The sequence below is a fragment of the Cyclopterus lumpus genome, chromosome 8 (genome assembly GCF_009769545.1).
Source record: "Cyclopterus lumpus isolate fCycLum1 chromosome 8, fCycLum1.pri, whole genome shotgun sequence".
NCBI classification, from domain to species: Eukaryota; Metazoa; Chordata; class Actinopteri; order Perciformes; family Cyclopteridae; genus Cyclopterus; species Cyclopterus lumpus.
This window is the reverse complement of record NC_046973.1, coordinates 12,137,969-12,157,709: the sequence shown is the minus strand read 5'-3', so window position 1 is coordinate 12,157,709 and position 19,741 is coordinate 12,137,969. Positions and strand designations below refer to the sequence as shown.

The following is a 19,741-nucleotide window of genomic DNA, read 5'->3' as shown; positions in this document are numbered from 1 at the left end:
TGTGAATGCTCCAGAGGCCGTGTGTGCATTCTCTGTTGCTCTGCTATTGACCGTATGAACCTTGTGCGCGCGTGTGTGTGCGTGTGTGTGTGTGCTGTAGTGACTGGACAGTGGTGTGCTTGCAGTGACTGCATCTTATGGCCATCTGCTCTGAATAAATAAATGTTCTATACAAACTGCGCCGCCCTCAGCCTCCGTTTGTGTTGCCACTTCAACTTGTTTATTTGTTCCTGCCGTCGATGGAAAAAGCTACGAACCCGCCAAAATATTAATTCTTGAGCTATGATGTGTGCAGCCCGTATGAATCAGCTGAACTTTTTCATGAGATACTATACTGTGATTTTAGGGTTAGGGTTAACGTTTCTTTTTATTATCAGAATACACTTGCCACTTAAGTACTGTTATCGGTTTGTTATTTACCGTATTTATCTATTATTGCGTTATGTTTATTGTTATCGTTTTATTCTATGTCTATGTTCATACTAGATTTTTTAGGGGATTTTTCTTTTACTTTTTGAAATGATACGAGGACATTTTTGCTACATGCTACACTTTGACTTTTTCCAAAATACTAACGTTCTGATCACCATTATTGGTAATCTTGATTTTATTTATTGTTTTCATAACCTGGAGAAATAAATGGAAATGTACCATATTGCTATCATGAAAATATTTTTTACAAAAAATCATTTCAACGTACAATTAGTAATTTAAAAGAAGAAATAGAAAATATGACATGCCCATTAATAAATATTATTATAATAATGTGTTTTCCTCCAGCCACTCGTTCCGTACGTCATCATGGGGCACAAACAATAAACAATTCCCAAAACCCTTCATGAGTCATAATGGTGCGTATGACTACGTATTTTTTAATAACAGCAATCATACAACGCCTTTTGTTTTGGTTCGCCAAGTTGAAGATGTTTGCAAAGTGATGGTCCAATATTATTATCTCACTTTTAGTCTTCATAACATCACCGTAGACGACTTAAAACTTTTCAGCCCGTGAGGCCATACTCCATTTATTAATTCCATACTCCATAGCTGAAATAAAACACAGCAACAGCTCTGAAAGTGTACAACAGTTTTATTGATCCACGATCAACTCAGGCTTACATGATTACAAGTAGACAAGGCATCACTGAAACCGTGACCAGTGCAGACGCCTCACCAAGGCTACATGAAGTAGTGGCCAGTTCTGCAAGTAAATGAAGGCAACATAATGCTGAACATCTGTAAAAACATAATTTAGCCCACGTGTCTAAATGGATGGACATGATCTTGAAACTACCCGCCCAGGCATATTTAGTCCGTTTTCATGTTTTCAACCCAATATGGGTCCTGGAACAGAATACAGGAAAGCAGGACTTCACAGCACTTTCTTTTAAATGTGCCTTTTGGGAGTTCAAAGGTCAATTACACACAATCCCCCCCTGGCCTGTCCATCGAGTATTAGTCATGAAACAGTCAGCATTAATCTGTGGTTATGTTAACCCCAATTCGAGAGTGGGCGGGGACAGGCAGAAAGAGGGAGGAGACAAGGCGAGTCTCTCCTTGTTTATCATCCGGACTTATGGCACTCATTAAACACTCACATATACATAAAGGAGTGAGTCGGTCTCATGGGCTGCCATTTCTTATTTTACACGACTGTACAACCGTTAATGGCTCTGAATACAGATCTATCATGGCACTAATATAAAACTCAGTAAATCTATAGATCTGTCATTCTCTTATTAAAACGTTTTGAATTAAAAAAGGGCTGGTTTCAGTTGTGGGAGACGGCAAACACGCGCGCTGAACTGGAGGGTTAAGACACGAGCCCTCATGTTTGGGACGATTTATGCCGCTTAGTGACAAAAAGTTAACGGAATAGTTTGGATGAAGTATGAGCGGCCGCCGGTTTGGAGATACTTTGGTTTGACGATTCTTAAGTCACAAGAAACCAACTCAAATGTTCTAGAAGACAAATGACTGGGTTTTTTTTGTCCTGGGAGGCTTCAGTTCCCCGTCGTTAAGATAAAGTGGTGAAAATATTGTTAATATAGCGAACACTTAAAGTGATATTGATTTTATTTAGGCATCTGCTTTGATACTGTGCCGACGGTCCGTAATACTCTGACTATGTACATTTACCTCTTACAACCCAACTTCAAAACCAGGTCCAAACAGGGAAGGGTACTTCTCACGTTCTGAGGGTGAATCCCGGGTTAGGGGTCAACGTAATCCTCACGTACATAAAACCGCCGCTGCCTTATTTGCACAAAATGACCTTGTCTTGCCTTTGTTCTGGTGCGTGACATGAACATATTTTAATGAGCGTGGCTGCGCTCCCCATTTGTGAAACCAGCCCTCAGACTTATTTGAATCGTATGCTTCATCAGTACAGTTCTTAAACGGCAGGTGTTTCCGCAGGAAGCGGGACCCTCTCTGCTTCCTGCTCCGATTGCAGGGGCGCGGCTTCCAGTCGGTCTCGGTTTCTGGCGCCGTGTGGTGCAGCTGTAAGGTCGCTCGTCTTATTTTTGCCCCGTCATGCACTGGCGATGAGGTCACGTCGGGGGCGTGACCCCTCAAGCCCGACGATCCGGTCGAGGCCGCCATTGGAAGCTTTAAAAAGCAACACGTTGCTCAAACGACTCAACGGTGAAGTGGCGGTTATTATTATTGGTCTGTAGCCGTTTAAATCACAATCAAAGAAACTGGTGTGGGGGAGGGGATCACGTGGAAAGGTTACCGTTGGTAAAGGAGTCGACTGGACCCCTGCAGAGCAAATGGTTGGTTTAGCATGTCCATACCTGAGAGAGAGGGAGAAGAAGAAGAAAAGAGGAGAGAGAGAGAGAGAAAAAAAGAAAAAAAGAGAGAAATCACTTAAGATCCAACGAAGTTGCAATATATAATAAAATAAAGTTGAAATTAATTGTAAAGAAAATGGATACTGCGGAAATGAAAGATCAAGAGATGTAGTTTCTGTGATACAAAGTATTCTGACACTTCTTTTAACAAAGCGGGTAGATCGCATGCCATTCAAAAAAAAAAAAAGAGTATCCTGCCAGTATTTGCCACTTGACTGACAGCCAGAGCAGCCAGTCCGAGACTTATTAGTTTTTTATTCTGATGTTTTTTTACAGACATGACTGCACAAGAAGAGCTGTTAACAATACTGCCCACGGAACACACTCGGGGAGATTTTTCAGTCTTTCAAAAAACGGTATCAACAAAACCCGGTTTATTAATTAATGTCAATCACCACGGAATATAGTTGCGATATATTATAAAATAAAGTTGCAATAAATATATTATACAGCCGCGATGGTCGGCCGTTTGAATGGATTCATTGCTAAGTGCAGGGAGGACGATGTTTTCCCCGACTTCATTAATTACCACTGCATAATACACCAACAAGCATTATGCGCTAAAATGCTAAACATGAAAGAGATCATGATGTGGCAAGAGCGAGAGCTCTTCAATGACGCATCTGGAGAAGCCGACTGCAACCACTCTGATGTGAGGTGGCTCAGGAAGGGGACATTACTGCAGCGATTTGGAGAGCTCTGTTCGGAGATGAAGGAGTTTCTCCATGTTGTTAAACATGCAGAATACAACCAACTGAATGACGATGGCTGCTAGACTTGGCCTTTCTAACCGATCTGACCAACATGTTGAATGAGATTCATTTAGATCTGCAAGGAGCTCAGTTAATGCTTTTAAACCAAAAATGCAACATCTGTCCTTAAAGCTGCAGCGCCATGAAACCTGGCGTCAGAGCTGGAGACGCAACGGAAGGCGTGTGCGCCACTTGACAAGCGTTTGTCAAAGTTTGACAGGCGCTTTCAAGACTTTGCTTTACTGGAGCCAGTCGCTACATTCATGTGCTACCCATCGGGAAGACATTGAGGTTGATCGCATCACCTGAACTCGTCTGGAGTGGAGGATGAGATGTTGACACTACAGGCTGACATTCAGCTGAAATCCAGAGCTCATGGACAGTTTACTTACTCACAGAGGAAAAGTACCCAACCATGGGGAAATGTGCTACCTTATGGACTGAATTATTTGGCTCTACTTATTTATGTGAGTCAGCCTTTTCCCACATGGAAAATATTAAGTCCAAACACCGTTCCACCACGACTGAAGACCATTTGAAGACTGCCTAAGGCTACCAGCAGCTACTGTCCGGCCTATGCAACCCTGGCTGATTCCATTCAGAGTAGAATGTAATGACCAAAAATGTACATCATTGTATTGCGTAAGGGTTATATATATATATATATATATATATATATATATATATATATATATATAGCATTATTAATGTAGGTAGATCTTTTTGACTGCTAGGTGGATGAAACAGAAAACTGAGTAGTGACTCAGCCCCTTGAGCAACAGAATAAAAAAGGACAGACGGACGGACGCAGATGATCAGCAGGTGGGGCGGTAACGAGCGGCGGTACCTTGACGGTGCTGTCGACGGCTCCGGAGAAGAGGCGCCCTCTAGAGACGGCCAGAGCCGTTACACTGCCCTGGTGTCTCAGCAGGGTCTGGGTGCAGATCATGTTGTCCATGCTCCACACCTGGAGAACACAAACACATCAGACTCAACGTTGAACCCTCTCCTCTGCATACCTCAGAGGACAACCTAACTGACATACAAATAACATACCCACACACACACACACACACACACACACTTTAAAGTCCTCACCCTGAGTGAGCGGTCGTAGGAGGCGCTGAACACTTTGGTCTGGTCAGGGGTGGCGATGACAGCAAGAGCATAAACTGTCCCCACGTGACCGGTCAGGGTCCGCACCTGCTCTTTAGACTCAATGTCCCACACCTGGAAAAAGGACAAACACCACCACCACCACCATCATCATCATCATCATCATCATCGATGTAGTTTTTCTTCAAACTTTGATTTGAGAGATAGTCAAAGTAAGCAGCTGCTTAATTCTGGTCCGTATCAGATCCTATTCTGGTCTTAATGTGTCTTAATCCCCTCTTTATACAGAGAGGATAAACCATGTGTGGGGAAAAAACCAACAGCAAAGCATAATTGGAACCAGAAACCACCTCATGCCAAGGGGGGGGCAAGACTCAAGTGTGTTTGGCTCATGAGGAATGAAGAAGAGTACAAATAAAAGAACTCAAGCATGCGTGTTTCTCTCTTACGTGGATGAGGTTTTCATAGGTGCCGCAGACGATGTGGTGGTTGGTGACGGCGATAGAGTAGACGCTGCCCCCGCTGGTCTGCAGGACGTGAACACACTCCAGAGAGCGGATGTCCCAAATCTGACAGATGGGGAACGAAACAGGAGTCAGAGAGGGGTGATGGGTAAGAAACCCCCTTAAAAAAAAGACACTTTAAAAAGAGAAAGAGGAGGATGGGGAAGAGGACGTGAGAGCGAGTGAAGGATGGAAAAACACATAACTACACATACAGTCTCAGCAGTGGAAAAAGTTGTTCAACAGCTGCAAGCTGTCAATTTCCATCTCCATGGCAACACAGTGAGTGGAGTAATCACAAGTTTAATCCGCTAGGCCACCTGGCCAATCACGGTGCAGCACTGAAAACAGGCCACAAAATACAACGATGAGACAGAGATGATGCTCTCTCATATCTCATCTGCATTTCACACCCACTTTCATTTGCCAATGGAGATGACACAGCAGAGCTTATGCTGCTGGCACTGAGCATCAGGGTGAAGGGTTGTAGCTACATGAAGATAAATACTTATCGGGTTTATAAATGTATGATTATCATCAGCAGCTTAAAGTCATGTTGAACATGTTAGCTAACACTTCCAGTAGAAAGGACGTTAGCATGCATTCGTTTAAAGAGTTTCTGGTTTCGGAGGTTAAACAATCGCACGTCGGTAAGTAACAATTACAATTTATCAGCATTATTGATTTTTGCGAGAGGTCTCAAAACAATGATAGTCATCAGTTAGGATCGTTCAACTACAAACTGCTTCGGACAACACACACACACCGAGAAACGCATCCATCACTTATCACGATAGGTAAGATGACATGTCCTTTTATTAGTGGAGACATAAATCAATCTGAGCACATAAATTAGTCAATTTATTAATATACATTTGAAAGCGAACGCATCGTCGTCCATCACAATGTTTCACCGTTGACAATCATCATATGCTAATTAGTTATCCACGCCTACTGTGTCACTTTCAGCTGTAGTTTTGGTCCATCTGGCTCTTTAGCTGCTAAATGGTGAATGATCTTCATCTGGATGCGTAGAGAACAGCTGCCTAATGTGGCCAAGAGCTACACTGGATGAGTGAGAGTGACTAAGAGCTACACTGGAGGAGTGAGAGTGACTAAGAGCTACACTGGATGAGTGAGAGTGACTAAGAGCTACACTGGAGGAGCTACACTGGAGGAGTGAGAGTGACCAAGAGCTACACTGGAGGAGTGATGTCACCAAGCTAAAACATAAAGAAGCAGGGTGATGGGTAGGAGGAGACTCAGTCTTTTTTACAAGGACAGAACCCAATTACTGACCACAGTATATCTGAACAGCTTCCACTGGAACAGTTACATTCTATTACTTTTGTATTTAAACATCCTCGTCAATCACATTGGTCTAACTCTGCCGATTGTTCCCATAAACAATGCGTTATATTTAGTCTTGTGTAACTCTACATAACTACGGGCCTAGTATTCACCCCGACTACCTTCCTCTGGCTTTTCATTTGTTTGTTGTTGTTTTTTTTGCTTTTTTAAAATTACCAGCTATCTTCCAAATCCCACTCAAATCTGTCACTGCCAGATGAATCTGGAGCAGTTGCTGAACGATACCAAAGCTTCGTTCAGCCGATTAACTGCATCGGAGGAGAAAAATACAGATCATAACATGGACTGGTGACGTTTCCCCCCAAAAAAAAGTTCCTTAAGCCCCGCCTCCTTTAGTTACTGTTACTACGCCATATCAAGCACACCACAAAAGCACTTAAACAAAAGGTCACGCTAACCAAATACCTTCTGCCATTGACAAGAATTGTTTTTATTTTTAACAATGAAGGCTGCCTGGATGCCTTGGAGCCCATTTGTGACCACTAGGACTTCCTCCCAGTAAGGCGAGTGCTGGCAGTACCGTGGAAGGGGAGCGGGCCATCGCAACAGAATTCCTCTGCTTCACAGGTTCAGTGACATTAAAAAAAGTGTCTCGGTTCATCTTTTCCCTTGACACTCTTATAAATGCATAATTTTGTACCGGTTACAAACAGCCTTGTTTGTGAACAGTACCAAACTATTTGTAGAATTAGATCACCATGGTGGCTACGCAGCTTTGTTTAAGATTGGTGTCAACATTTTCAGTAACTCCAGAGTGTTATAAAGACCAACAATCAACATTTGTTGGGAAAAAAGGTAAGATGTTTTTATCTCGTTAAATATTCTGCTTCGGTCCGTAGTTGTTCGCCTTTTAAAAACTGCAAACAAAATGTAAAACAGCATGAGCAGTTTTATTCATCATTGATTTAATTTAAATAAATAAAAAGACTCATTTAATCTTAATTTAACACTTTCTGCATTTTTTTTTTTATCCAAGGATTTAATCGTTCAATTACATTTTATTATTTGTAGGGTCATAAAACGTGACAGACATTCAAAGCTTTATTGGAAAACAGAGCCCTATATTTAACACCTGCTTTGGACAATCAATGCAGGAAGTTTTATTACTGTGTACGTATACCCATATCTCCCCACCTTTCCTCCTACCTTGATGGTCTGATATGAGCCGCTGTACAGGTGGTTCTGGGAGGCCACCAGTGCTCTGACCCAGTGATTCAGGCCGGTCAGCTCCTTCTTCAGCTTCAGTTCCGTACCCACGATGTCCCACACCTGAACACGATGAAAACTCTAAACTTAACTTCAAAACTACACAAGAGAATACATACAACATTTACTTTAAGTTTAGTCCAATATCATGTCATTTCTGTCATGCACTAATACTCACTACATGTAACATAAAGATTTCAACTACATCAATGTCGGTTTGGTTACCTGCCTGTTTTTATTTATGGGTGACAAAACCCAACACACACACACACACACACACACACACACACACACACACACACACACACACACACACACACACACACACACACACACACACACACACACACACACACACACACACACACACACACACACACACACACACACACACACACACACACACACACACACACACACACACACACACACACACACACACACACACACACACACACACACACACACACCCCATCCCCTTCTCTCACTAGCTTGTAACCATGGTAACAAAAACATTGCTCCTTTCCTTCAGCTTTTTCTCACCGAGCCACACTTGTCTTCAGTCAAAACTAGTGTTCAATTGAATAAAACGGTTTCCTGGTCATTATTTGATACTGTAATTCATAATTTCATGTTTGACCTGACCGCGTCACTTGAATCCTATTGACTCTGTCAAGATGGCGCTCCACCTTCTGCGTTGACGCATGATAACGCACTTTAAATTAACCTTAACACAACTGTACCTTGATGGCCTTTAGGGAGCCGCTGAACAAGATGTTGTGGGAGGAGACCAGCGTGCATACAGGGTTGTCATGGGCACGGATAGTATTGACTTTCTGCAGGGTCTGGATGTCCCACACCTATGCCAAGCGCAACAGAGACAAAACACAACTTCTGTAGCAAAGAATAATTGGGCAAGTTTGGCCTTTAAAAAAGAGGAAGGTATGGATGCGAATGCCACTTACGATGATGGTGCAGTCTGCAGAGCCACTGTACAGACGGTTTCTATGGAGACAAATATCAACAAGTCATGCTTTGGGCAGGGGGGGGGGGGGGTTGGTCATTCCCAGTTGACATGCAACTTATGTTGTGTTGTTTGTATGCTTTCTGTTACCCTTGGATGCAAAGAGCCAGAACGATGCCGTCGTGCCCCTCGAGGGTTTTCTGACACTTGTAGGTGGTGCAGGTGTCCCATACCTGAGAGCAAGAGAGGAGGGGAAATGAAAACACCTGTCGTATTTGTGTGCATCTTTAGGCCTCTTAAAGGCCAGTTTGGCGTTCAGTTCAGTGCAGTACCTTCAATGAACAACTCTTTTCTGAAGGGGAACTGAAGCAGTTTCCTCCACCCCTGCCTCGATCGGTTAGTTAGTTAGTGTAATTGTATGACTTTGGTGTTTGAAAAAGGGTTAGTGCTGATTCATCAAAGTCAAGCATTAACCCCAGCTAGCAACCCAAACAGTGGTAGACCGGCCACGTCTGTGTTCAGCGAGTTCAAATGTCACATTTTGTGAAAAAGGAGTCTCGTAACTTTGACGAGAGAATAGATTGATGTAACGGCTTCAGTTCCCCTTCTGAAAGGGCTGTCTGACAGCAAAGTACAGCGGTGAAAATATTCTAAATATAGCGCGCGCTCAAATGGATCTTTGTACTTTTTAATCTCAACAGCAGTACATTGCTTTGCCCTCGTGCTTATACTCCTGTCTGTTTCTCCAAACTGTGGCCACTCCAACCGCCATCTACAGTAGACAACACAGTGACTATGGAGAAGTAGCTCGTATTTATTCCTTTAAAGCATATTTTTTTTAGCTCTTGTGTCTTCTAGTTCTTGAGTAAGTGATGAGCATTAAAACAAATCTAAGAATCCAGATTGCCTTTACAAAACAAGGTTGTGGGCGGTGGTTATCAGAATCTCTCTGCAAGTGGGTGGCTAAAGGCCGCATTTAGGCCCAAAATAGCACTGAGTGAGGCCGCACAGGGTTGGAAGGCGCTCTACTGCGCCAAAGCTGGGCATCAAGAAAATTAGCCATTTTTTGACGGATGGCTTTGTGTGCGTGTGCGCGTATTGATGTTACCTTGATCGTTTTATCTGAGGATCCGGAGAAGAGTAGGTCTCCGGTGGAGTAGACACACAGACACCAAACGGGGCCCTGGTGGCCAACAAATGTCCCCTTACACTTGAAGATCTGCTGGGGGTCGTATGCTACACACAGGCACAGAGACGGGAAAGACTGGATATGTGTTTTTCATTGGAAGCGAAAAGGAGGGAGGAATACAATTGAAGCAGAGACGAGAGGATGGAAAAAAAAAAAAAAAAGGAGGAGAGGTAGATGAAGAAAGGAGGAAGAAAGGGACAGATGGAGACCGGTGAGGGAAGGTGAGTGGGAGTAAGGGCGAGGAGGAGGGAATGACGAGAGAAGATTTTACATTTACAAGTAAACAGAAGTTGTTTAAAATGTGTTTATCAAATGTTTCACCCCACTGAGAGATGTGAAGAATGATGAAAAGGCAAAAAAGATTCTTAAAGAGGAGGACGGACGGGGCAGACACTTACATCCCAGGATCCCCATGTTGAGCCTGGCGTTGATGTGGGACAACTCATCCTGCAGAGAGACGACACCGTAAGCGATTTGTTCTCCATCTATAGCTCACCAACTCCAATCCTCGTATTCTGTCTCACTATTTCAAACTTTTATTCTCATTCATAGACAAACACACACACATTTTCTCTTTCTCCGTGCAAAGTGCGCACGCGCACACACACACACACACACACACACACACACACACACACACACACACACTTACGTTAAGCATGGAAGCGTCTCTACGAAATTCCATCAGGTCCTCGCTCAGTTTACTCTGGTTCTCATCCAACACATCTGAAAGACACACACATGAACAATAACTTTAAGAAGAAGCACTCAGTGAAGATGCTGTGCTTAAACGATCTGATGGAAACGAGGAATAACGAATGCACAAAACCAGCTTTGTCTCCACTGATACCAATTCACAGACCCAAACTCAGATCCAAAGCACTGATCTGAAACCAGTGTAGTAGTAGTTGTACTAGTAGTACATTCACAGCTAAAGTCACTGTGAACACCTCAGGCTTCACACAGAACACATGCAGGAAGTGTCAAAGTATCACGCCTATTAGTTCACTTCTGCATGTAAATCCTTTAAATGTGAGACAGGAGAATGCATTCATAGTTCTGGCTGAATACGAAGGTACAACAGAGGAACCTCCTTCTCTACTGTGTCTTACCAAACTTCAGCTCCAGGTTCTTCTCGAGCTGATCTAACTTCTCAGACAGTTTTCCCAACATGGACCGCAGGAAAGCAATATCTTGGTCCTTCTGGGCCAGAGTCAGCTGCATCTCATGGAACCTAAACAGGGTCAACGGTCAGGGGTTTCAAACAAAGTCATCATCGTCTCCGTTTTTTTACACTTTTTTTTTTTACACTCAACTTTCTGTGTGTCTGCTCACCTGTCATCAGTCTGCTGCAGAAACTCCTTCAGGCCCTCAAATTTACACACCTCCAGGTGTGTTTCATACGTGTCCTGGTTACCGATGAACGTACAGCTGTCGGGGAGAAGAGGAGAGGTAGAGCCGATGAGTGGAAGGTAGACGAGTGTGTAACACACATTGACAGACAAATAGTATGCAGTAGCATAATATGCAGTAAATAAAAGTGCGTTTTTTTTTTTTGGAGGACTCACCCATATTTGGAGTGTGGACACTTGATGTGCTCGCACTCTTTGAGGTGAGCCTCCAGGTTCATGGTGAGCAGCGGGGGGCAGGAAGGGTTGTTGGGGCAGCGGACCGGCCTGTAGTCACAACTGGCCTCGTGTTCTCTGCAGAGATGGGAAACATTTGAATTAAAAAAAAGACAGCGGGGGGGAAACTGTCAGCAACAGCTTTTGCAATGTGTTCAATCCTTCTAGAAACCCTCGGCCCTTACTTGCGCGTGGACAGCTTGATGGTGAATGGGCAGCCCAGTGGGTCCACCTCGTACGCACCAGGTTTGCCGGCCACTGTGGAGGTGCAGGCAGCGGCCCCGCCTGCAGCGCTGGCCGTGGCCCTGCAGCCGTATTTACAGTGGATAAACAGCTCTCCAATCTGCTCGGCTACCGCGATGTTGTTGACCACGACAGTTAGCTTAGCCGCATCCACTGGGCACTTGTCTACGAGGACGCACACAAATGTACGGTTAGAGTTAAAGCCTGCTGCGGCACCACGTTTAATTATTTGTTTTTGTTTTTAAAAGGAACCCAATTTAAGTCTCACCGGAAGTCAAGGCACATCGTCTGCAGAATGTGTGCTGAGGAAGGAAAAACAAGCATGATGAAATGTTCATGTTTTCTTATTTTTCCTATTAGAGTAAGTTTTAAAACAACAAAATATTCACCCAAACTCCACATCCGTTGATTTCGATTGAGTTACTTTAAAAACATTTTTTACATGAAGGTTGCGCAGAGTTTAAAGTTACTTTTTGTTGATTTTGGCGGTCCCTGTGGACAAAGGTGGGACTGTTTGAATACCAGGGTCCCTAGAAATCCTCTCATTTTACTGCAGCAGGATCTGGCAGTGTTCCCCACTAAGTGCTGCATCTGGTTCTCCTGTGCCTTACTGCCCCCTAACGGAGCCCAGCAATGCGGTCTGGTCCTCTAGCAGCGTGGTGTCTGTGTTGGCTCCCACAGGGTGATGGGCGGAGCAGCGAGGAGAAGCTCTGGATCTGGAGTTTCTGGCTAACCTGTATTATTTCATCTGATTTGGCCAGAATCTGAGCCGGTGACACCAATAAAAAGTCTTAAGAATAACTATGTAGAAATAACCAATCTTCTCGCTGATGGTCTCATTTACTTATGAAGATCATGTGCAGGCATCCATAATAACTTGAGACTGTTTCATAACCAGTTAAAAGTTCCTCACAGTAACTCTAAAGAAAAAGACAAGACAGAAGAGAGGAGGGCAAAATGGAGGAAAGGCTGGAAAGAACAGCAATAAACTCACCCCACATGTGGTGATGACGGGGTCCTTGAAGACGTTACAGCACAGCTGGCAGCACAGCTTTACGGATGGCTGTTCGGCAAACACCTGGGGCTCCTGCACACAAACGCACGCTGGTTTGTTAATTTCTTCTTTTTTTCTACATGTTTAAGCGTTGTCATACGTTTGATGATGTATATGTATTACACGCAAGTGCTATGGGCTCATACCGTGTCCTCCTCCTCTTCGTGCAGAGAGAAAGTGGAGCGCAGAGACATGTTGGATTCGGAGTGGAGCGATCGAACTGAGATGGCCGAGTCTGACCTCCGAGGAGTCATAGGAGGCTGGGAAGAAAAGAAGTTGTGGAGAGAAGAGGTCACAGCCTAGCCATACCACCACAAAGAGAATCTAATTCTGAAAAGTGTTCACTTTTACATGTAAATTTAACCTGAGGCTCTTCAAAAATGATCAGCTTCGCAAAACTTCATAATAAATGTCGATGTCTTTGAGATCTTGAACCCATTAACTTGGCTTGGCATAAAACATCAATGTGATGTGAGAGAGTGTACCATTCCGTCGTCGTCATCCCGGGGAGAGTAGGTCAGAGTGCTCGAGGAGGAGGGAGTTCTTCTGTGCTGCTTGTAGCTGCTGGACCCTTCTGCTGAAAACACATGAGGGCAAATTCTCAGCAACAAAACAATACATAAATAATCAAGATGATGGCATTCTGTCAAGCAAGAAAAAGAGAGAGCATTTATAGAGGGGAATAATATTTGTGTTAACACCTTTTGCTCCAGCAGCCACGGCTGAGAACGTAGGACCAAATGAAGCCTCCATCCTGCTCTGCTGCGAAGAAAGGAGGGTTGTGTGGGGACATGCATTGGGATGGAGTTACACGATAGAATGATTGATGATAAACGAAAATAGTAATTACCGCAGGAGTACATCACACAACATACTCTGGGTATTCATAAAAAAATGTATCTCTAACTCACACCATTGTCTCTCACCTTGTTGTCAGTCTGCTGGGGAGGAGTGCGGCGGGGGGAAGTGGGGGGAGGGGGCTGCTGTGACGGCTGCCGCTGCTCCTCCAGGAGTATCGGTTGGAGCGAGGAGTCTCACAACGGCTTCGAAGCACTCGCAAATGAACAGTTAGCAGTTAGCTGGACTGCTAGGCCTAGGGAGAGGAAAGAGGACATGGAAGGGTGCAGAGAGGTGAAGAGAAATTAGAAGGGGAGCATTAGTGAGGAGAACAGTGAAGGAAATATGTTGAGACCAGGCGGTAACCTCCAGTTCTGATGAGTCAAGCCAATACGGAAGTGTCTTAAACTTAAACATTCTTTATCCACTGACCAGCAGGGGGAGACTCCTCTGGTTGTATAAAAGTCTATGAGAAAATGACTCTTCTCTCTTGATTTATTCCCTCAATAAACATTGAAAACAGGAATGTTTGGTCTCAATCTCTAGTGTCAAGTCGTATTCAATACAGCATGATGTTCATTTAATAAATGATGGTCTAGTTAGAGTTAAATAGACCATATAGCAGAGTATGATTTAGGGTAGGCTGACTAACATAGCTGCTGCTACCAGAGCCGTACACGGCGTCTCTACGCCTCCGCAGTCCAAATATGACCACTTCCGTTCACCGGTTGCAAAAAGCCAAGAAGGCAACGGCCAAATCACAGAACTCGGGGCTTCAAAACCGTAGTCCACCAACCAACAAATTAATAAATAAATAAAACACAATAACTATGTCCACTTCTTATTCACAGTTTATGGTTGAAACACAGAGTACAACAATTCTGAGAACACCACAGGAGCCTGACTGAAATTGGGATGGATACATAATGTTGGCCATAAGTCAGCTTTGTGTTTCACCAGAGAGAGTGAGAAAGAAAACACACACCAACACAGAGAAATGTTAGAGACTGCCAGTTGCTGCCGGACAGCTGAAAGCTACTTAAGACGAGAGGCAGTGCAGTGCAGTGCAGTATGGAATATGTACAGTGGAGCTACTGTTGTTAAATATATGTTTGACCTACTTTACTGGCCTCGAGCACAACACCACAATCCAACATAATGATTCCACTTCAGTCGTAACAGCAAACTCATTTTTTTGCTTTTTAATTAGTTTGTAGAAGTCTTAAAGAAAATGAGACTTTGACTACACTGCAATGGCTGAACACTCCGCTTAGAAACTAATATTTTCATTAGAAAGTGATATAATAATGTGCATAACATGTTAGAACGCTCAAACTCAACGCACAATCTCAGCAGCACGAGCTGGGGGGGGGGGGGGGTAGTAGTAGTAGTAGTAGAAAAGAAGAAAAAACAGCTGTCTGGCTGAAGGCAGCACTGACCATGGGGTTGTATCAACAATTTTATAACGGAAACTATTAGGTGACCAGCATCTGCAACCCCTCAAAACACATGGACAAGGCTGAGAGGGGAGGGAGAGCAACAGAGACAAAGGGGAGAGGGGAAAAAAAGTGACAGCCCAAAACTGATGTTAACAGAAAGGTATGCGGACTGTGTGGGGGGCGGGGAGGCTGCAGAATCTGCCAGTGAAACTATCCAGAACCTATAATCTGCTCCAAGCAGCGTCACTGTTGCTTTTCACAAGGCAGGAGATTCCCGTAAAGAGGAGCCTCCACGCAGAGAAGGGGGCGGAACGCGCGCGCACACGCACACGCGCACGCACACACACACACACACACACATACTGTATATACAACGGACCAAAGTTGAGTACTGACAGCTAGCTAGCTTAATGGTCAAACACCAATACATAAGTATGGCATTTAGCGCATAACAGCGTATCGCATGGCGGCTCTTGAAAACGACGGCACACCGTGTACTTACTCACCAACCGTCACCTTGTCAACCACCATTAGAAACTGCGATAATTAGGTCGCTGAAGTGGCTCGTTTGCTAGCTTAAGTTAGCTAGCTGTTGGTACATTTTCTGTGAGCAATCACCGCTGCTAACGGCCTTTTGGCAGACCCTGCTAACCGCCAACGAGGCGCCGGCGTTATTGCTTAGCTAATGAGACAATTATTCAACACAACGGCCGGCTTTTAGTTGGTCTACTTACCATTTTTCTGTAACAGCGCAGCAGCAAGTCTGCAGACGAATTCCTAAATCTGTCCCTCACTCTCTCTCACTCTGCCTCACATACACACAGCTCAAATACCGCAGTGTGTTCTGGGACGTGTAGTAGAAGTGCTTACGGCTGGCCCCCTCGATCGGTATTGCTTTCTCCGCTGTCCGAACTACGCCCCCCACAATCCACTTCGCGGAGCTGCCATTGGACTCGGCCCTGTCAGTAAATTCCGCGAACCAACTGCAAAACGCACGACTCCCTAAAATATCCACATTTGCTCCGGTTCTGCGCTGTTATTGGTTCCCGCGGACGCCGAGCCATCATGCGACAGCCGCCATCACGTTTTTACAGTGGACGCACGTGCACTGCCAAGGTGGTGTGATGTGGGGAGCTACTGACCAACAATCACAGAATAAGAATAATACAAAACAAAACAGGAAGAACCATTCAGTTGCATGCAAAACATGTCATTATGATGCATGCAGAGAACATTAAAACACAACATCACGCTTTAATGGAGGCACATCATGATTCAATATAGGAAGGTGATAGTCATAAAATAGTGCGCAAAATATAAAGACAATTATTATTAAAAAAAACACAACACAGGGCGTGTAAACACTAGCCTGCAACATACACTGTAATTAATATGATTGGGTACACTTGCTCATGGGAACATGAGTAATAATAACATAGTAGGGTGGACACAACCTACTTCACCAACAACACAGGGTGAAATCAAAACTTTGCACAGCTTGCACATGTAAGATCATTAAAAACGGGAAGACTATGGAAATCTGAAGAGCGAATGAGTGGGCGACGAGGGAGGTGGGAAGGTAATGTTGGGGTGGAACATTTGGGAGTGTTTGAGGCCGACGCATGTTGACACTGTCAAGCACGTCCGTGTGATATTGTCTCAATCACGCCCATTCCTTCAGGTCATGATTAGAGCCAATCATCGAGACACCAACAGCATATATTATTGTGTGCGTGTGTGTGTGTGTGTGTGTGTGTGTGTGTGTTTTTTCCCCATCAGGGCTCTGTGTCAGATCCACTTAATATATATATATATATATATATATATATATATATATATATATATATATATATATATATATATACTGTATATAGAGAGAGACGCAGATAGTGTCTGCTTGTATTTGATAGGTGTGTTGGATTTTTTAGTTGGTTATGAAAGTTATTGAGTTCTCCCTCCAGATAGGATGCTGGCTGACATGCTTCTGATGTGTCCGCCTCGCTCAGTGACATCTTTAGTAAAACTGATGGGTGACATTGTCCATATCACAGCCGAGGGGTTTCTCATTCTTTTATGCTACCTTCTTTTAACCACAAGGGGGAGCTGTTTATCTAACTGTAGCCCGAGCTTTGGAGTAAAACGTCTTTGGCTCAGGTGTTAAAAGTGAGACTAAACTAAACTAAACTTGCATCCGCATTGTCTTGAAATCTAACAACATATTGACTGACCACAACTCAACGCATTTCAAAATGTCAGGGTTGGAAAAGCATGGGTGTGTAAAAAGTTGCATCATATTATTATTATTATTATTATTATTATTATCAATCACACCAGATATATTTTTGGGATTAAACCTTCAATGCACAGGATGAGACTAAAAGACAACAATCGAGCATTAAGTATAATCAAGTATTCCACTTACACAGAAAAATAGAATTGTGTACAAAACATCATCCCTGTTTGATCCCTCTCTCTTAATATCAGACGTTAAAACCCAAGTTACTCGGTGGGTGCATTGCAGCACATTGTTTTTTAGTTTTTTATAAGCAAAACATTTTTTTATGTAAAATCTGAATCTGAAAAAGAAATTTGTAACTGTAGCTGTCAAATACATATTGTCTGATATTAAAGTTGAAGTATAAAGTTGCGTAAAATATACAGTATACTCTCAAGTTAGGTAAAAGTGTCTCACAATTGTACCTATTGAACTATGGTTTAATACAGTTAAATCCATCCCATGTGTGTGTGTGTGCGTGCGTGCGTGTGTGTAAGTGGGACGAGAGAGGATGCCGTGGGATGCCGGAGAACTGTGCACGGCTCCGCAGCATGGGAGGAAAAAAATGTATATTTTGTACGAGAAGAGACGCCCACGTGTGTCAGACAGAGAGAGAGAGAGAGAGAGAGAGAGAGAGAGAGAGAGAGAGAGAGAGAGAGGGGAGCTGTAAATAGAAAAGGGAAAGAAAGGCCGGGTCCTGGATGCCATAATGCATCTATGAATAAGAGATGCTCTGAATGCAGCTTTGTTGACGCCACAGCGAGGCTCAGCGTTCCATTAGAGGGAAACCCAGGCCATTAGTAGTTTTATCTTCTTTGTGTGGCACACTGCTGACAAGATTCCCCTCTTCACCACCCCCTCCCTCAGTGCACGCACACACGCATGCAGGGGCGGACTGGGGGGAAAATGTGGCCCGGGAGTTACTGTCAGACCGGCCCCACACGGCGCGTTGCCCACTCAATGCATTGCACGTATCGACCAGTCAGTGGTCTACTTGGAAAAATACCCATACACTTAACATTATTTTGGATGATTACAAATAAATTAAATCATATGTTTGTTTTTTTATAACATTTGGATCCACCAATTTGTCTGGACATGGAATAAAAAGACACTGGCTATTGTAACACTCGAGGTAGGTATAGTTTGCTAGAAGAATATGCTTAACTCTGGGCTAGTATCAGATGCTTATAAGTTCAACTACAGAGCCTTAAGGAATGAATGTCAGCAGAGAAAGATCACACAATAAAGAAACTGGAATCAGGGTAGAAATAGTATGAACTATATTGTAGAAATGAACAGAACAGAACATATTATGGGGCGTGAACATCAGTGGTATCAGTAGTGTTGCATGCTGGGTGTGTGATTGAGTGTGTGCGTGTGTGTGTGTGTGTAGGGGTGTTGAAGGTGCATAACAAAACAATAAGTTAAGTAACAGAACCTAAACTAACTCTGCCGGCCCAGGTGCATTATAGTCACATGTTAATAAAAAACAATATCCGTATACTCATGTGTTATTATTACCTCACTACATGAGTAGCTTTTGCAGCAGCTCACTCTTTTCTGCAACACCGTCTATGATTTTCTCACCGTCCAGCATCTGCAAAACATCTGTCTGAGTATCCATCAACATAAAAGCCTCCAGGTGCTGTTGAGGGAGTGAGCTCCTGAGCCTGTTTGATATATTTTGTAACTCGGCCACTGTTGCTCTGTCTTTAAATGGCAGCAGACACTTGGTCAACTCTTGGAGTGCTGCCTCTGGGAAACTATCGCCGAAAGATGTTACCTGGCTGAAGTTTTTCGGGTCCAGAAGTGCCAGATCAGCATACAAAGTGCCATTCTTGAGGAAACGCTGTGTCCATAATTCGATTGTGGACCTCAATCTTCTATGATGTTTCGGCATCAGTCACAGCCTCATCTCGGGACATCTCATCAGGCGTGGATTTCTTCCTTCTTCCCCGTTTCTGTGGCAGAGTGGTCTCCACCTCCATCTCAGTCTCCTCACTCTGCCCCTGTAGTCGTTTGTTGGTCCACTGGACGAATTTTGTCGGCCGCTGTTGTGACACTCTGGAAATCTCTGGTCATATCCTTCAGCTCTGCTTCTGCAGCCGCAACCATCCGATGAGCTGTCAGGATGTCCATTCCACTGGTCTGAAGGTATTTAGAGACTGGTGACGTGACCTGGAAAATTCACAGGAAGATCTCAGCTGTAAGTATCGTCTGATACTTCAGAAGCTGGCCGATGTATCCCTGTGCATTGACTCGTGCCGTGGCATTGATGGTCTCTCCATCTTGAGAGGGTGTGGAGGACA

At 43.9% G+C, this 19,741-nt stretch overlaps 1 protein-coding gene across 5 annotated transcripts; it reads right to left on the bottom strand.

Annotated features, from left to right (window-relative positions):
• Positions 1 to 1,072: 1,072 nt before the first annotated feature.
• traf7 (TNF receptor-associated factor 7) lies at positions 1,073 to 16,141 on the bottom strand. Of its 5 annotated transcripts, XM_034539193.1 has the most exons (23): positions 15,889 to 16,021; positions 13,805 to 13,971; positions 13,580 to 13,637; positions 13,364 to 13,455; positions 13,025 to 13,138; positions 12,819 to 12,911; positions 12,093 to 12,126; positions 11,767 to 11,989; positions 11,525 to 11,659; positions 11,292 to 11,387; positions 11,069 to 11,190; positions 10,609 to 10,682; positions 10,355 to 10,403; positions 9,876 to 10,003; positions 8,918 to 9,000; positions 8,769 to 8,808; positions 8,547 to 8,663; positions 7,744 to 7,866; positions 5,173 to 5,292; positions 4,706 to 4,837; positions 4,455 to 4,574; positions 2,738 to 2,798; positions 1,073 to 2,610 (listed from the first exon to the last, which is right to left on the bottom strand). In XM_034539193.1, the coding sequence occupies exons 3-22, from the start codon at positions 13,629 to 13,631 to the stop codon at positions 2,784 to 2,786; spliced, it is 1,962 nt and encodes a 653-aa protein (XP_034395084.1). In that variant the 5' UTR covers positions 13,632 to 13,637; positions 13,805 to 13,971; positions 15,889 to 16,021; the 3' UTR covers positions 1,073 to 2,610; positions 2,738 to 2,783. The 5 variants fall into 5 exon arrangements, with proteins under 5 accessions (XP_034395084.1, XP_034395081.1, XP_034395083.1 ...); XM_034539190.1 differs by having other exon boundaries at positions 1,073 to 2,798; positions 15,889 to 16,141; XM_034539192.1 differs by having other exon boundaries at positions 1,073 to 2,798; positions 13,790 to 13,971.
• Positions 16,142 to 19,741: the final 3,600 nt, after the last annotated feature.

Excerpts from the sequence above, each read along its gene's own strand:
- traf7 (XM_034539190.1), bottom strand. The coding sequence starts at position 13,631 with ATGGAGGCTTCATTTGGTCCTACGTTCTCAGCCGTGGCTGCTGGAGCA. Across the intron at positions 12,912-13,024 it reads ACGAAGAGGAGGAGGACACG|GAGCCCCAGGTGTTTGCCGA; the intron begins GTATGAGCCCAT and ends GTTTGTGTGCAG. Across the intron at positions 12,127-12,818 it reads CCGTCATCACCACATGTGGG|CACACATTCTGCAGACGATG; the intron begins GTGAGTTTATTG and ends TTCCTTCCTCAG.